The 18065-nt window shown below is 40.4% G+C and overlaps 1 protein-coding gene across 19 annotated transcripts in view; it reads right to left on the reverse strand.

Moving 5' to 3' along the window:
* The window catches only part of SYTL2 (synaptotagmin like 2), a 389039-nt gene that overhangs the window by 46716 nt on the left and 324258 nt on the right, over positions 1–18065 (reverse strand). For all 19 annotated transcript variants that reach the window (XM_069203964.1, XM_069203962.1, XM_069203967.1 and 16 more), the window contains 2 exons: positions 8979–9081; positions 5520–5681 (listed from right to left, as the gene is read on the reverse strand). In XM_069203964.1, coding sequence (XP_069060065.1) covers positions 5520–5681; positions 8979–9081 — 265 coding nt within the window. The remainder of the gene's footprint in view (positions 1–5519; positions 5682–8978; positions 9082–18065) is intronic.

The raw sequence follows: 18065 nt of genomic DNA on the forward strand, positions 1-18065 counted from the left end.
TGGAATCCAGGGACCCCCCACTGAGCCATAACTCAAAGTTGGGGACCTAGTCTATTATTAATATTTATTTTTTTAAGCAGCCACGGACCCCTGAGGAGGCTTCGTGGACCCCCAGGGGTCCCCGGACTACAGGTTGGGAACCACTGATTAAAGTGTATAATCCACACTCTGACTTTTTCTATGTGCCAGTTACAGCCTGACCAGTGACAATGTTGTTTTGGGCCTACTCACTGGGAGAACATGCCATTTTTAATATTACACAAATTTCACACTTGAATATTAAGCACTATATGATGTAAGAAGCGTGGTGCACTTGGGGAAACTTAATATTTAAAATCAGATTATCCTTCCTGTCAAAAGGGTGATTTTGACAGGCCGGGCAAGCAGGGTTCAAGTTGTTGTCAGGCTAAATAGGGTAGTCTTGAAGCCATGCTTTTGATGCCACTGTAGTGGATGGCATATTAGGTACTGCAGTTCACAGGTGGCATTTAACTTTCCATTTCAAGTAATTATTTCCACACCATATACAATAGCCTTACAGGAAAGTTAATTGCACCAATCAGGTTAAGCCAATTTAACCATGTTTAAAGGGAGAGCACAGACACCTAACTCCTGGTTAGCAAGGGTGCACAGAGTTCTAACGTCAGCAAAAATAGGGTCCAGAAAAAATGAAACAATCTGTCCATGTAGAAAAGACGGCTTCCCTACAGGCAAACATGCCTAAACTAATCTAAATCTCAGTTTTATCACCACTCAAATACAAAAAAATAGATTTCCAGTCAACAAACACTTGCAAAAGTGCATCAACAGTGAGCTGATCTAAATGCGTCTGCAGGGTGGAATATAGGAAGAGCAGCAATCCACAAACTTAATGGGGTTCACAATGGGGGATTTTTCAAATAGGAAAAATAATGACCCTGGGGAGAAAAGTGAACAAAGAGTAAAATACACCCTTAACACTAAACTCAGTAGCCTACTCTGCCTGCAGACAGCTTACCAGGCTTTGGAATGGGTAGAAAAAGTAGTACAGTAAAAAACTGTAAAAGCCTTAGGTTGCTAGGCATATAACCATTTAATAAGAATTCCGAATCAAGCAGGTGCAAGCCATAAGCAACACACATTTTAATTAATGGTATTTTACTGCGCTAGCTCCTGGTGATCCCACCTTATACATGTAACCTGAAATCGTACATGGTACCTTTGTCCAAAAGAATGCATTGAAGGAACTTGAGCAGCTTGCTCTGCATCTGGTACATCTGTAACCTTCTTAAGTGAAAAGCTACATAAGAAGCTACCTGTATGAAATATTACCAACGTTTTATGAAGACTTCAAGGAATCGGGACGTTATTTGGTTACAGGTATAAAAACAGGTGAAGTGGTGTTGCTGTGCCACCTGAGTATTTTATATTTGAAAAGAAAATCTAAGACCCTAAATCTAGCCATAAACATTCAGGAATCCTGACCAATACATTTAACAGATTAAATGGCATGTAAATTCAAATATTTTGGGGACAGAAAAGATTTTTGCACATCTACATTTACAATGGTAATGTAAATAAATCCTAAGATAAGGAGATCTGATGCTAATACTATGAATAGAAGAGGACTAAAAAAGCCAACTAAAGATTTGGAAGACTAAAGAAGAATTTGCAGGTCATGAAAGTGTCTTTGTGAGGCACCTTTTCTAGCATGAAGATACCATACATTCCATCAGTGTAGCATCAATTTTTAGGGCATCGTTATTCCTTGGTTCTCAGTCAACATCCCTTCCCTCTATTCAGGTGAGTAGGATTTCTTATGCCTGATATTAGTGTTTCCATTCCACTATTGGAGTTTGATGGTTAAATATAGCACACTAGGATAAAAAAAAAAAAAACATTTTCCTTTTTCGATTTGTTGAACAGATACAGAAAGGGCAAACACAGACAGGTCTTTGAATGATTTCACTTACTATACTTAGTCATACACCATTTTCACGTTGTCACCTCATGGGATCAACTGGGCAGTGAGTAGAGGAACAGTGCTACCGGCCTCATAAATTGTATAGGGTTATTCATATTTACATAATCCTTAGGAATTGATCCATGTTAGAAATTGGGTTTCTAGTTGGCAGAAGGCATACACCCTGTCCAAGAAGGGACCACAATTGTAGTTAGGGTAAGTCAGATACACACCACACTTAACTTTTGCTTGCCATCTTGTAGCTTGGCACAAAACAGGCAGGCTTAACTTAAGAGGCAATGTGTAAAGTATTTGTGCAACACTTAAAGCACTAAAACAGTGAAAACACCAGACAAAAATAAACCCACCATGTTAAAAAATAGAGCTTAATTTAATGAACAAAACAAGACCAAAATGACAATTATCCAATAAGTCAAAGTCGAGATATGAATTTTTATAGAATATATCTGGAAATATAGTGCTTGGAAGCTTAAAGCGACAACCAGGGCCATCTGGCCGCACTAGACCAGGTCAAATCTGAAAAGTCACCACAACGGAGCATGGGTCGGATACAGGGACCAACTTTGTTCCGCTGGAAAAGTATCTTTTGGATAAAGGATGTGTCAAAGTCGGAGACCTGATGTGAAGAGTAAAGGAGGTGATGCCCAGGCGATGGTCAGTTCCGATCCATGCAGTCAGGGATGCATTGTAGAAGAACTCTTGGCAATGAAGGTGATGCATTGTTATTTAGCAGGGCAGCCACCAATGCTAAGGCGATGGGTTGGTCCTGAGGGCGATGCATTGATACAGGAGCTGCGCAGCCGTTGTTGCAGTGTCCTCGTCCCCAGCAGCAATGTAGCAGTTCCGATTGGCGCAGTGACGGTGACGCACTGGGGAGAGATGCAGCAGTCTGTTGGCACTGTGATGGCAATGCGCTGATTTTTGTAGAAACAGCTGCGTAACTGACTTCTAGGACTCAGGACTAGGTTGGCACCATTTAGCAGGGTAGGACTCTCAGTTGACAGAGTCCAAAGGCTGTAGCAGGGGTGAAGTCTTTGCTGTCCCTGAGACTTCAGAACAGGGGGCAAGCCAGCAAGCCCTTGGAGTCACCTTGGATCTGGGGAAGTGGAGATGCAGGTCTAGTCCTTCTCACTCCAAAGTAAGGAGGGCCTCAGGCAGGAGGGCAGGCACAGCAAAGCAGGAGTCCAGCAAACTCCAGCAGACTGACAGTTCCTTCTGCACACAGCAAACATTCTTCCTGGCAGAATGTCCTCAGATTCAGAAGTGTACTGATTTCGTGGGGTCAGAAGTCCAATTCTTATACCTAGTGGCCCCTTCGAAGTGGGGGAGACTTCAAAGAGAGGCCTTTGAAGTGCACATAGTCACTGCTCTTCTTGCCCTGGTTCCAGTCACACTACAGGGGGTTAATGCAGCCTTGTGTGAGGGCTCAGGACACAGCTCATTCAGGTGGGCCAGCTCCTCCCTCCCATCCTGCCCAGGATGGGCCATCAGCATGCAGATGGCCATTCAGTTACACCTAAGCCCCCTTTCTTTGTGAAATGCACAAACGTCCAGCTGTCACCCACCAAGTCATGTATTCACAGGCAAGCCGAAGGCATTAGATGACTTTATGTAACAAACATTTTCAGAACTACAATTTAAAATCGACGTCAACATAAGTTACAGAGACAATCCCGGGGGTCTCATCTCTTCCCAGTTGGAAATTACACTTCTAAAAGAAGATACGGCAATCCCAATGTTATCCTATGGGAGGGATACATCTGGCAGTGGTGAAAAACGAGTTTAAGAGTGTTTCACTAACAGAACACGTATAACTTAAAAGTACATGTCCAACTTTGTTTATACACTGCACCATGCCTTTGGGGCTGTCCAGGGCCTAACTTAACATGTTGACATGGCAGATTAAAATTGCACACACAGGCTCTGCAATGGCAAACTTGAGTCATGTTTAAAGGGCTACTGAAGTGGGTGGCACAATCAGTGCTGCAGGCCCTACATCAGCATTTAATTTACAAGCCCCATATGTAGTGCACTTTACTAGGGACTTATAACTAACTTAATTATGCCAATTGTGGATAAGCTAATAGTAACATGTGTTTCTGAATGAGCACATGCACTTTAGCACAAGTGAGCAGTGGTAAAGTGCCCAGGGCCCTAAAGCCATCAAAAACGACTTAAGCGAAAAGTCAAGGGAAAAGGCAAAAAGTCTAGCGATGACCCTGCAAAAAGGGCCAGGTCCAACAGTCTAGATTTATATATCACATGTAGGAATATTTACGTATGTACCAGTCATGCATGGAATCAGGAAATGGTGCACAAAGTCATCATTGAGGAAAAATCAATTTCTACCTATCTTTTAGTTTTTGATTCATACTTGGGAACTGTATCCTGATCTTTTCATTCAGAGGCAGACCTTATGTGGTGGATCATGACTTACTGGTTGGTTACTTTTTACTGCTATCCTTTATTGACTGGCTCCATAGTGCAATATCTAAATGCTCATAATTGGGGGCGTGGCCAAGCCAAACTAGATGGCAGACACGTAAATCCAGAGATCCCAACCCAGCTCGGTTAATTTCTTATTTGCCCCCTGCGCTGAGGGGAACCTGCCTCCCAGTTCTACACTCAATAGATCCAGTGATTTGATCGAGTCCAGCGAAGTGCCTCACTTGATGTTCGGCCTGATGTTTTGAATGATCAGGTCTCAGATAGTGCGCCGACAGGGGCCTGGAGCTCCATTTGCCCATGAGGTCTCAGCCTGGAGGTCATGCCAGCTGATCCTGCATTGCTACCTCGATTTGGATCATCATTAGCTTAGGAAACCGATGTAGGATGAACTTGTATGCTTCCCATGTGACTGGTTCAGCGTGGAGGGTGTGAGTTTGGATGGACATGGTACAAGGAGGTTACTGTTTGTGAATGTCTACTCTGAAAGCAGTGTTTATTGATTTTAAAATTGCTAAATAAATTAATAAAATTCATTAAAAATCAAATACTCATACTTAAGTGTTATTTAGGGAGTTTTGTATAAAATACCTTGCTTTATATAGGGTATTTCTGTTAATTTTCTCAGTACATATATGGTTGAGAAATAAATGAGCTCCTACTTCATTGTTTGATGTTAGTTTTCAAAGAATAATATGTTCTGAGGAAAGTACTCAATATATAGCTGTCAACACACTGCCAATAGAGGGACTTTGAATTCCTAGATTAACAGAACTAATGCGTCATGGTCATAACATTCACAGTCTAAATGTAGTCACAGATAAATAGACTTTTTTTTAACATGGCGCTCTTCTGGTGTTGGGGCTCTAGTTATCCCACCCTCTCCACACCAAGTCACATCAATGCACCTGTACGTTCACCAATGGAAGAGTTGTCAAGGATACTTCTAATCTTCCCAATTCAGTCAAGGACATATGATTGAGAGCAGCAATAATCCAGTCACCCTGCCGTGGGGGTATTACAGAAATATAAGGATCTGACTTTTTAATAATGAAATGGCAGAGAAAGGAGCAGAGGATGGAGCTAATGATACACAACTATGAGAACTTACCCTTGGCTGCAGGGGGAACCAGTTCATTTGCTTGTTGTTCCAGTCCCATGTTGCCAAATCAATATCCACCTCTCCCAAGAAACTATTTCTCCCAAACATGTCATTGTGCCATACAGAAAGATTCAATTTCTGGGTAAGCAGAGTTTGCTTACTAATCTTGTACTGTAAAAAAGTGGACACACAATGTGATAAACATCTTCCAATTAAAAAAGAAACACTTCATTTGACCAATTGAAGACCTCATTGGTATGTTCAGAACCCACACAAAGAACTGGTGCTCACATAAAAAAAAACATTTGAAGCAACAATATTTACTCACAATAACAGCAGAGAAAGGGATGTCGGAGGCACAGATAAACTCAGTTTTTGAAAGAACTCAAGACTTAAGAAAGACTGGACATCCGTTTCTCAAAGCACAACATCCACTTCCCTTTTACTCAGATGACAAGAGTTACAGTCATGTATGGTTAGCATTCTGGGGGATGGAGATGCTGTTAGAACCCAACAAATCTGCCACCCTGTCCAAAGAGCTGTGGGGGAAAGAGTAGTCCACCTCAGACACTCCACATTGTGTGGAGGCCTTGAAAGCTTACAATACAGTATTGAACTGACAACCTGTTTTTCTGTCACATTCCTTCAGCTGTTTCCATTCATCATACTCCCACTGACAAGCTGACCACACCTGGCCAAATCTCTCACTATACAGAATTAGCCTGCAACCCTACAGAGAACTGGTTACCAGATGATCAGCAGTCTGTATAGTCACTTTACTTTGTGCAGCAGACACTAGTGAAAGGATGTCCAGCTGCGGCTGAGAACGAGGTACCACACAGGACGTGAAAAAGAGAAAGCCACAGTTGAAATAAAAAAGGATAGACTATCAGTGTCACACTGCATGCACCAAAAGAATAAGTGATTAAACGCAATCACTTCAATCCTCTAATGTGGCCAACTCATGGACTCCTAGACATCAGCAACACCCATTTCATGCTCAAGGTACCAAAGGGAATGTGATTTCCTGTATACATCATGACCAGGCTACTTCATTCCCAAAGATGTGTAAAGAGGTCTATGACTAGACTACACAGGGGCATGCATGCCAAGGAGGCATTTTTCTGATGCTGTTATGCATTTGTAAAAGCTCAAAATATTTAGTTCAAGAGTTTATTTGGGTAGCAGCTTTACTTGGCAAGCCACTTCCAATCCACTCAATGCAAGTGCATTTCCAGCCTCAAAGGTGTCTTTGCCAACAACCTCTCTACTAAGTCTCTCACTTGGTGTTCTACAGGGACACTCAGGGACATGTGGTTCATGATGCACCATCTTCTAGGGAGGCCAGCTGTAGGTTGAGAAACTAAAGTGCAACCAACAAGATAGTGTCTTTTTTAAGTAGGCTCGTCATTGGATTGTAACAAGAAACTTAAAAGCTTCTCTATTTACATGACAATTCTGTTGTTGGTAGTGTCTCAACATCTGTAGAAGTATTTTGAGTCTCAATTCTAGTTATGGTTTGAGATATGGGGACTTTCTAAATGTGAGACTGCGGTGTGTTTGAGCTGCCCTCTGTCCAGTAGCCTCTGGGTTGGATGGTGAGCCTGTAGCCACCACAGTGTGCATCTGCCTACAGAGGAGGTGTGATGAGACTTGTTGGCTTGATTTGCCTTTGCTCCCATGCTTAAACATCTTTCATACAAACCCCTGTAATATTCCACTAGTTCCCCAAGAATTACCTTCCACTTCATTGTTAAAGTCAGTCATGCTTCACTTTTATGGAGCAGCAAATAAATGGCTATTTTAAATTGCTTTTCGTAGCCCAAATAGTGAACGATGCATTGGTAATCAGCCTTACAAAAACACGTTGTTCCTACCAGATGGCAGCAGCTGATGACCAATCTGTGACTTGTTGTACGATTGTGTACAAATAGATCTAAGAGAAACTTTTTACAACTTTATGTGACAAAGTGATTTTCTTACAAAACTGGGGGAACATACGTCTCACTTTCTTGCTTCAATTAAATAGCAGTAAAAGAAGACCATTAAAACAGAAAACAGACTAGAAAACTGGGTCCTCAAATGACACAACCCAGAAACTCCAGAATCAACGCCCAACTAAGTCTTTGTTACAGTTGGAGAAAAGACCCAATCCTGTTGTCTTGTTCAACCTCAGGAGTCAGGGTCTCTGGTCATAACCTCTCTCTGCCCTCATCGGTATCATAACCAGATCTCCTCTAGATGTTCCCAGCCATTTCCATTATTTTTTTTCTTTTCAATCATCTTTTTGTCAAACCAGCAGGCCTCTTTTAAGATCTGGTCCTGTTAGACAAACTGAGACTTGTAACGTGGAAGGTCTCAGTCCATCCTGGAATAAACCAAGACTTTTGGTCTTCATTATTCACTGAAGGCTCTTGGAGCCGTGGCACCAAAAGGGTTCACAAGACTACATGGGCTTCCTGGGATCGCTGGTATATGGAATCACATGTTAATCCTGTTATCAGATATGTCTACCTTGTGGCAAATGTATAAAGCTCACCAGCATCTGCTGGCAATAGAAATAGGACAATGAATAGTCACAGGTTGGCCATTTCCTTAAAATATGGATTTGTGGATGATAGACCAGTAGGGGGAGATCTCTTATTTTGACGCCCACTAAAAAGCCATAAGGAGAAATATTCCCCTGTTACCTGGATATAATGTTTTGTGGAATGTCAATTCCCATCTGAATATGTTTTTACTTCGCTAGACAGTGCTTCACTTTCACTGAAATTTGTATCTGCAAAGTTGACCTGGCTATGGAGTATTATTTCATTCACATGAGTATCTTACATCAATGCTCTGGATTTCTTCCCTCAGGAGTTCTTGTCTCAGTTATCAGAATAAAAACTTTGATTTCTTCGACTGAACACACCGCCATATCAGATCCAAAGTGTTGCATTATTCACTGTCTTAGAGACCAAGAGGACCATCCATGAGGTCTGAGATCGTAGTCCACACAACTATTAATTTCCTTTTATTTAATCATTCAAACAGGAACTGGTTTTTGAAAAGTTTCTCATCGCTCCATTCATATATTTAATAACTTTTTCCCCCCAAGGCAGGATTGTATTCAAATAAGAAACTATTTTATTTTCTACTTGAGTACGACAAATTAAAATGGGCATGCTTCTTGATCAATTTAACTTCATACACCAGTCCAGCAGCTTGAACTAAGTCAAATCTTAGGTAGACGTGGTTACTGAAATTTGAAATGACAAAAGCTCACTGTTTCGAAGAGCTCCACTTGGCAGGCACTATAGCAGACTTCATAAGGGATGGAGAGCGGCCACACACAAGTTCCATACAGTGTACACAAAACAGGTCTTTCATGCACACAAGCATAAACCACCTTTGACAATGACTCAATATAAAATGTTTTCAAAAGTTTCTCTTCACAGCAGGACTCTCACTACAGCTTTAACTTACTCTTAATATTTCGTTGTAGGCAGGATTCAACGTTTTCTTCCTAACAGCTGTCTTTCTCTTGCCCATTTTTTCCTTGTCTGGCAGTAGATAGCTCTTCACATATCTGGAGAACAATGAAAAATGTGAAGTATTACTACACTACATTCTGTGAAGAATTTTATACACACTCCTGAGACCTTACTCTGTGTCGTGTAAGACCTTATTCGGTGTCTATCAATTTGTGTAAGCGCCTAAGATTATTCGCATTAGATAATGCTTAGCAATTTCATCCACCCAGTTGGACACTGTCTTTTAGTTGTGTCTTTCACACTCCAAGATGGCGCCCACTTTTTCTTTCAACACTCTGTCCTTTTTCTATTTCGGACCAGCCGATGATTCTCATCATCGAATAAAAGAAGGACCAAACAAACATACTGCCCGTCATGCCGAGGAGTTTCACACACACTCCTGAGACCTTACTCTGTGTCTCTTCTATACCTTATACTTCTAGGTAGGTGACATTAATGTTAACTTATGTATTTTGCACTTTATTTTGAGGGGGCTGAGTCTGGTTGCTCAAATTAGAAGCAACATATGATTATAATTTTTGTTACATCGGTTTTAGATGAGACGGAGGACTTACACGTCCTTTTTCTCTACATACATGCCAGCTTAATTATTGTAGAGCAAGACACAGCACCCCCAACACAAGAATTTACCCAAAAGAACTGTTTTGTACGTGACCTTTTACTTTTAGAATTATGCCATATTGCTTATGCTTGTCACTACTTCCTTAGTATAGCAATCTTCTCTTCTAGATCGCACTGTAAAAGATTTTGGATCCATATGTGCCGACTTACGAGTACTCCCTCATGAAGACTCGGGGATAATAGTGTTTTGCCCCCGTCACGTGATTCCCACTACTCTTTCTCTATTGGTACGTGATAGTCATTTTGTTAGTTCCTTTTAAATTCAGCTTGCTCATTATCTTCCTCCTAATGACTTACAATCATTTTATTTCAGATCGTACATTATCTTGAAGAGTTTACTTGATTAGGATAAGCCATTTATTCATTTAACACCTTACTTATACTTTGGTACGTTTTTCTTTATTCAGACACACTTGTGAATGCATAATTTAGCACACTCACTCACCAATTTCTTCGGTGTTATGACGCCTTTCTGTTTCCTTTTTTCCTAATGACACCCTGTCATTAAGAGTACATTTCTCAACCTTAGTTTCCGTTTCTCATCGCCACATATCTAGTGGGAGTCTTTATCCCTATTTCTAATTCTCAATTTCCACTTCGTTTCACGGGCACATCAAACTTTTGGTGATATTTATAATAATAACAAGTTTATCACTTGTGGTAGACTGTAATCACAGTTTTTTCTCTGTGGCTCCGTTTGGTAATGTCACTTGATGATTTTAGACACTCACGCGATACTGGTGAAGGACTTGGCCACGATTTTAGTGCCAGGTATTAATTTTCCATAATCATGTATAACTAAAGATTATGACCAAGCTCATTATTATGTTTCTTACAGCCCTGAGGAAGTCAATGAGATAAATTTCTCGGAGACGAAACACGTGTTGGCAGTTGGATGTTGTGATGACCACATATGGAATCTTTCTGATGTGATGAACATGTATGAAAACCTCGCACAAGAATAAAGACACTGAACTTTAACTCTGTTTGGATTAAATATTGATTCCCCAAAGACCAAGAACCTAACTGCACAGACTCTTATCTTATTTCATACGAGTGCCCTGGCCTTTTGAATCAGTTTGGTTTTTCCTATTGGAGAAACACTGGAGGTGCTGGGAGGACCCTCCATTCTGGAGCACCGTATTTACTATCTATTGTTAAAGAAATGTTTTGGTGATATTCTGTTATCGCCTACCCCTAAAATTTTCCACTCTTTTCTTCACAACTTTTAACGTTCATTGTGGGTTTCCACCTCTTTCGGAATTGTGTGCATGCCTAGAATCTTTTCTGGTTTGGGTACAATGTCTTCTCCATAAGTAGTGTCCACCATTTTTACCAGCTAATGTTTAGAATACTTGTTATGGAGCACGAACAGGTGATGCCAAACTGTGAATCTTCTAGGAGCTTTTCAGTGGGACGTGGAGGCAGGTTTTCACCTGGGACAGTTGCTTTGCAAATATGACATTGAGGGATCACATCAACTCTGGTTACTTGCAAGGATGGAGTAGGATGGTTGTTGGCATCACTATGCGAGACCATCATAGTACCAGACTTTTATCTAAGATTACAAGGTCTTTCTTGACTAGTCACGTGACGGTCAACTTATTCTTTAAAGCCTTGGTGTGGTGTTGTCTCCTTCAGGATACTCTTCAACTGGCTCTAATAAAGGGCTAGTAACACCTTCAGAAAGCGAACTGCTGCCATTTCTTAGATGATGTAAAGTATGATGGCCTTTAGAAATGCCAAATGTCTTTTGACTTGCTGGCCTCCTCTTGTGCCTTCAGTTGCAAACATCAGTATAGGGCGAAGCCAAAATTATCACTACCACACTCAGTGTCCAACCTATCGCTGGTCACTATAAATGAGGCAACCGTGGAATCTGTAGCAAAATGTAGTTAAAGGTAGTAGAATGTTTATGGGAGCGGGGGAAGTGGAATCCTGCTATAGGGAGTCTTACGTGTGGCATTGGAATGTGGGGCATTCGAGAGACGGGGTTTAACAGTGCTGGTGTTGTACTTCATGTATCTCTGCAACACATTGTATGGTTATTGCAATAAACACGAAGCTAAGAAAAAGTGAAGTATTATCGTCCTCACCACTGAGTGTGGCGACAAGCAGGATCATTTGAGAAGGTGTGGGTGACTGCCATAATATTTTCTACTCTTTGTGTTACAAGGGGCCGTGTTGCTGTTCTATGCGCTTCAAGACTGTCCTATGCACTTCAGGAACCTGTTTTTGCAAGTCAACAGTTTTTAATTATATTTATGATTTATTCGTGTGTTGAACCTACCCGCACGAGCTGGCTGTTATGCAGTGCAAGAGCTAAGATCGTTGGCGGTGCGCGATCTTTGGATGCTTTCTGGGGAACATGCGATCCTGCATGTTCTACACATTGGAACGTGCCGAATAAGCTCTGTTGCCCATAAAAAGAGCACGTTGGAAGTGGCGGCCATTTTATATGGTTGGTTCAATTTTCATTTGTCATTAGGATGAACACGTTGTAACGGTGTATTTAGACTTCTTTAAGTTGTTTTTGTTCCGTTTTTAATTGGAAACTGGAAAGAATTATTTACAATGCAGCAGTTTAAACTGAGATTTTCATTTTCTCATGAATGATACCAGCACTGTTCACTGAAAGGCAGAGGTACAGGAAGTACAGTAAGTGATATGGGACAGTTGGATGTTACTTTTTTTTAATGTTTTATGGCAAGTGGAAATTCGGCAAATGCAGGAATGATGCATTCCCTTCATTTAAGTGCTCCAAAAGAATTGTTGGCATCCCCAGGAGAACCAGCTGTACAGCGGAATGAATGGAAGGAGTATTTTAACTATATAGCTAATTTGGAAGATTGCAACGGTTCATTCACTGCAGAGAGGAAAAAGAGGATTATTATGCACTGTTTAGATCCAGAAGGTTTGCTTATCTATAATCAATTACAAAAAGTTGACAGGAGTGACTGTGATGTTTTTAAGGATGCCATTCAAGATTTAAATTATCATTTTTCTCCTGCGGTGTGTATTGTCGTTACTCATTATGCATTTTTCCAGAGGAAACAAGAAAAGCATGAAGATATAGAAAGTTATGTATCTGCTTTAAAACAATTGGCAAGTACATGTAAGTTTGGAAGTTTGCATGACGAGTTGGTTTGTGATCAAATAGTAATGTATACTAAGAACAAAACTATACAGGAAAGGCTGTTGGTGGATAGTGGCTAATCTTAAATACATTATTGTTATGGTAAAGAAAGCTGAACTATCAGAACGGTGTGCCAAAGCCACACTAGCACTGGACAAGTAGATGGTAGAAGTGATCGGCAAAGTGAGTGATGGAAAACAGAAGAAAGGATCTACGGGAAGATGAAATAAGGAAGGAAAAAAAGAACAGACATGTCATAACGAACAAGAAGTTTGTGTTTTGGTTGTGGAGCTGCGTTCAACTCTGCGCAGTTTGAAGGATGTCCGGCTGAAAATGCTAAATGTTTAAAGTGTGGAATAGTAGGTAATTTTGCGAGGGTTTGCAGAAAGAAACAAAGAAAGAAATGCAGTAACAAAGTGGCATGTGTTAAAGTTAAATAGGTTGAAGAAGAATTATCAGAGGACAGTGAAGAGGACGCAGACAGTACTAAGCAATTCAGGAAAGAAAGTGTGGTGGTGAATATTGCTGGGAATGGGTGCAACAAACCGATGTGTTGGGTATCTTGTGGTGGAGTCACGCTACAAGTTGCAGCTGACTCCGGTTCCCCATACACTATTATATCAGAAAGTACATGGCAGAAGTATTTTGTCAATAGTATTGGGAGTCAACTGAAACCTCTAGATATAACTCCTGAGAGTTACACAGGAGACAGAATAGACATGGTAGGATTCAGACTTCTAGTTTTTAAGTTTAAGCACAGGCAGGCAATGTGGAAGTCATATGTAGCTAGGGATGCACCGTCAGTTTTGGGTTGGAAGGATGAAAAGAAGTTACATATTGTTTTAGATCCTAATAGCGTAGAACAGGTGTTAGTGATGATGAAGATACTAAAAAATGGGTGTTACAAGAATTTCCAGGGGTTTTTCAAGGGAATGTGGATCAGTTGAAATGATTCACACATCTCATTCGACTTAAGAAAGGAGCTAAACCTAAAATTCATAAAGTACATAACATCCTGTTTATTGTAAGAGAGGAGGTGAAGAGGGAATGGAAGAAATTATGAGATTGTCAAATCATAGAACCGGTAGAAACATGAGAATGGGTTTCACCATTAGTAGTGGCACTCGGAGCTAATGGCAAGGTGTGTTTATGTGTTGATTTGAGAGGTTAGATGACAATATTATTGTGGATCAATTTCCTTTACCTCGAATTGATGAGATGTTGTCTTCAACTAGAGAAGCCAAGTGGTTATCTACTTCAGATCGGTCATCTGCGTATTATCAAGTAGTGTTGGATTACTGCAGTAGGCTTTTAATAACATTCTGTACACCGTGGGGTTGTTTTAGTTTCAAGCATATGCCATTTGGTTTGGCGTCAGTGGTTTTTCAAGGATTAATGACAATTATTTGGACATTTACCAAATGTTACAATTTTCCAGGATGACATTTTAGGTATGGGAAAGAGCAGAAAACATCATGAAGAAATGTTGAGGAAAGTTTTAAGCTTTTTGGAAGAAAATGGGTGAACAGCTGAGAGTATCACACATAGGTTTGCACAAAGAAAAGTTACTTATTTAGGTCATGAGCTCATTCATAAGGGGATTAAACCTAAAAAGAAATTAGTGGAAGCTATTGTGAATGCTAAATCACCTACATCCAAGGATGAATTTAGATCTTTTTTGGGATTAGCTGAGTTCTATTTGAAATTTGTAGGACTTTTTCACATAGATCCTCAAATGAGAATGCTACTTAAGAACAAAGTCAAATTTGAATAGTGACAGTTGTCAAAAACTTTTCAAGATGTAAAGAATGCAATTGCCGATGCTCCGGTGTTATAAGGTTTTGATCCAAAAGCATGCTCGATTGTCACTACTGATGCTAGTAGTAAGGGACTGGGGAGTGTGTTAACACAAAAGGTTGAAAGTAGTGAAGAGTATGTTGTTGTGTTTGCATCCCATTCGCTATCTCTCACAGAGGAAAAGTATTCAGTAATAGAGAAACTTTGACGTGTGTGGGCTTTAGAGCATTTTCCCAAAAATTTATTTGGGGAAACAAACAAGTTACTTACCTTTGGTAACGCTTTTCCTGGTGGCTACAGTAGCTACATGTGGATTCCTGACCTTATGAATTCTCCCGATCCGCCAGCATTTGATGGAAACTTTCTTCCTAGCTCTTCATGTTGACGAGGATGTCACAATTGCACGGCTCCACACGCGACTCCATCTGACATCATTGTGGCAATAAGAGGTCCTCGCCACTAACATTTTTTTTCCTAGCTCTTGAACAGCTACTGTTTCAAAGGTGTCTTATTGTACTTGTTACAATGTCTCCGCCTAAGAAATCAGGTTTTAAGCCTTGTCATGAGTCAGGGGGTCGAATGTCAATCACAGACCCTCATGAAGACTGTTTATGGTGTCTTAGTTCGGACCACGGATTAGAAGGGTGCGTTTCTTGCCAGAGGATGAATCCAAAGGCGTTAAAAGAAAGAGAAGCTAAGCTTTTCTTAGCAAAAGCGAAGAAAGGGCACAAGAGTCACCGGAGGTCCAAGACAAGGGACTCTTCATCTCTCTGTCGAATGCTGGCGTATTGAGAGAATTCATAAGGTGAGGAATCCACAGGTAGTTGTATCCATCAGAAAAATGCATTTTAAGGTCGGACCGTAAACCTCTCACAAAATTGTTGACACTGAATGTTTGTCTAGAGCATCTGCTAGAATAGCAAGGTTATCTATAAGACTGCAGAATTTTTTTGTATGATGTGGAATATGTACCCGGAAGTAAAAATGTTACTGCTGATTTTTTTTAGCAGGATGTCAATACCTTTAAGGGAGTTGGATCAGGATTGTTGGAATGAATGGTGTGTAGCAGGGATACTTACAGAAGGTATTGGAGGTTCGATACAAAAAGAAGAATGGAAGCAAGGGTCTGATAAAGATGAAGTACTGAAAGAAGTAAAGATTAAAGTAGTGAATGGATGGAATGAAGATGAGAAAATAGAAATCAAGGATGAGTTGAGAGCGTTTTGGGAGGTTAGGGACGAATTAAGAGTGGAGGATGAGTTTGTCTGTAGAAGTGGGAAAATTGTTCTTCCATATGGAATCAGACAAAAAGCTCATCTCTATTGGTCATTAAGGGCATATGGGCATTGCTCGTACTAAAAGGGGCATCGAAGTACTCTATTGGTGGCCTAAAATAGATTTGGAAATTGAAAGGTTTGTACGGGAATGTATGGATTGTGAGAATAGTTACAAGGGCCAGAAAAAATTACATCCGCCCATGTCATTGTTAGGCTGTCCTGAAATGCTGTGGAATGAGGTTGCACTGGATATTATGGTCCCAATTATGTGGAATGATGATACATGTAGATATATAGTGGTTTTGTTTTCCAGGTGAATTGAATTTTCGATAATTCAGGGGATTAATGCAAGGGCAGTAACAGAATTCTGGGAGGAAGTATTTTTGAGGGAAAGATTTCCAAGGACCATATTGACTGACAATGGTGTCTAATTTAAGTTGGAGGAAATGAAAACTTTCGTAAGGTTAGCTGGTATAGAGCAGAGGTTTACAGCATAATATCACCCCAGGGGAAACTCTGTAGTTGAACGAGTAAATAGAGTATTCATGGGTATTATTCAAATGCCAAGTAAAGGAAGAAAGAATTGGGAACATGAACTCAAAAGAATGTTATGGCCGTATAGATTGACACTTTATGAGACTAATGGTCAAAGCCCATTCGATTTTAATGAGAGGCAGAGTTCCTTTTTCAAGGATTAATCCTGGATTGATTCAGAGAAGCAGAGAAGTGAATTGGAATACGTAAAATGTATGGCCGTGTATGATGGATGCGCAAGAAAAGAACAAAAGATATTTTGACAGCAGACATGGTACCAAAGAAGTGCATGTGAAGATGGGCCAATGGGTGCGGATTAAGTCTGTCAGGAAGGTAGGAAAGGGTGAGAGTAGGTTTAGCAAACTCACAAGGATCAGGAAAGTTATGAAAAATACAGTGGAACTGGAAGATGGTAGCATTTGTCATACGAGTTGTATTGCTATTGCGAGGTCTGGAAATGAAAGTGATGGAGTCATGCAAGATGCACTGCATGATAAGAATAGTTGTAGGTATTGATGGTTAAGTGTCACACGGTGTGAGAGGAATAATGGAAGAAGTGTAGGAAGTGAAGTTGTGTCGCGATGAAAGGAAGAGTTTGTTTGGGAAGGTTTTAAGGAAACCTAAAGTCTAAGGTGGTTTTTTATGTGATTAAAGTGCAGTGTGTTATGTTGTGCTGGAGGTAAAAAAACAATTGTATTTTGTTTTGTTTTAAGAATTGCTTTTTTTTTTGTTTTATTAAGGGAAGGGGGATGTATAGTGATGGGTGGTAGAATGTTCATGGGAGCGGGTGGAGTAGAATCCTGCTACACTGAGTCTTACATGTGGCATTGGAATGTGGGGCATTCGAGAGAGGGGGTTAACGGTGCTGGTTTTGTACTTTGTGTATCTCTGCAACACATTGTAACTTTATCGCAATAGACACAAAGCTAAGAAGAAGTGAAGTACTGGTGTCCTCACCACACCAAACCATAAGTGCTAATGAATATATATACACATTTGGGATCTCAAATAGAAAGGATGTTATCCTTGACTTAATTAGCAAAGATGGTTCAACTTGCCAAAGCAACCAAACCAGCAGAGACTCTGATGGAAGCGCAGCATGATGACCACACAATAAACAGCATGAAGGTGAAGGAACACAATTTGTATTTGTAAAGATGAAAGAATCCAGCACCACACCAGAATGGAAATAGACCAGTGAAGTGGATAGCGTCACTATAAATCTTGATAAGGGACACATTTGTCTTCACTTTTAAGTAGTGTGGTAGATGTAAGAGCCTCTCTCATTCGTATACATAGTTTTGGATGGATTCATTCACCCCTCCCCCCAATCAAAGTGTGAGGCCACTACAAAAGAGGAAAAAATATGATCAATTTAAGCAAAGCTCCAGAATAAGTGCTGAATTTTTGTTTGCTCTTAGAGAAAGCACACAATTACAACAAAATATTGTATTTTCAATTCAGACAGCACTTTGCAAACACAGAAAAATAAAACAGTAAGACATTTCTTATATTGTGAGCACTGAAATCACATTGTGGAAAGAAACAAAACTCTACAACACAGCCTAGGTGATCTCACTTACCTGACCAGATAACATTTTTAACCTGCCCACCAGAAAAGGGTGACTTTTAGTCCCGAGGTAGGCCATGCACA

The sequence above is a fragment of the Pleurodeles waltl genome, chromosome 8 (assembly GCF_031143425.1).
Source record: "Pleurodeles waltl isolate 20211129_DDA chromosome 8, aPleWal1.hap1.20221129, whole genome shotgun sequence".
NCBI lineage: Eukaryota > Metazoa > Chordata > Amphibia > Caudata > Salamandridae > Pleurodeles > Pleurodeles waltl.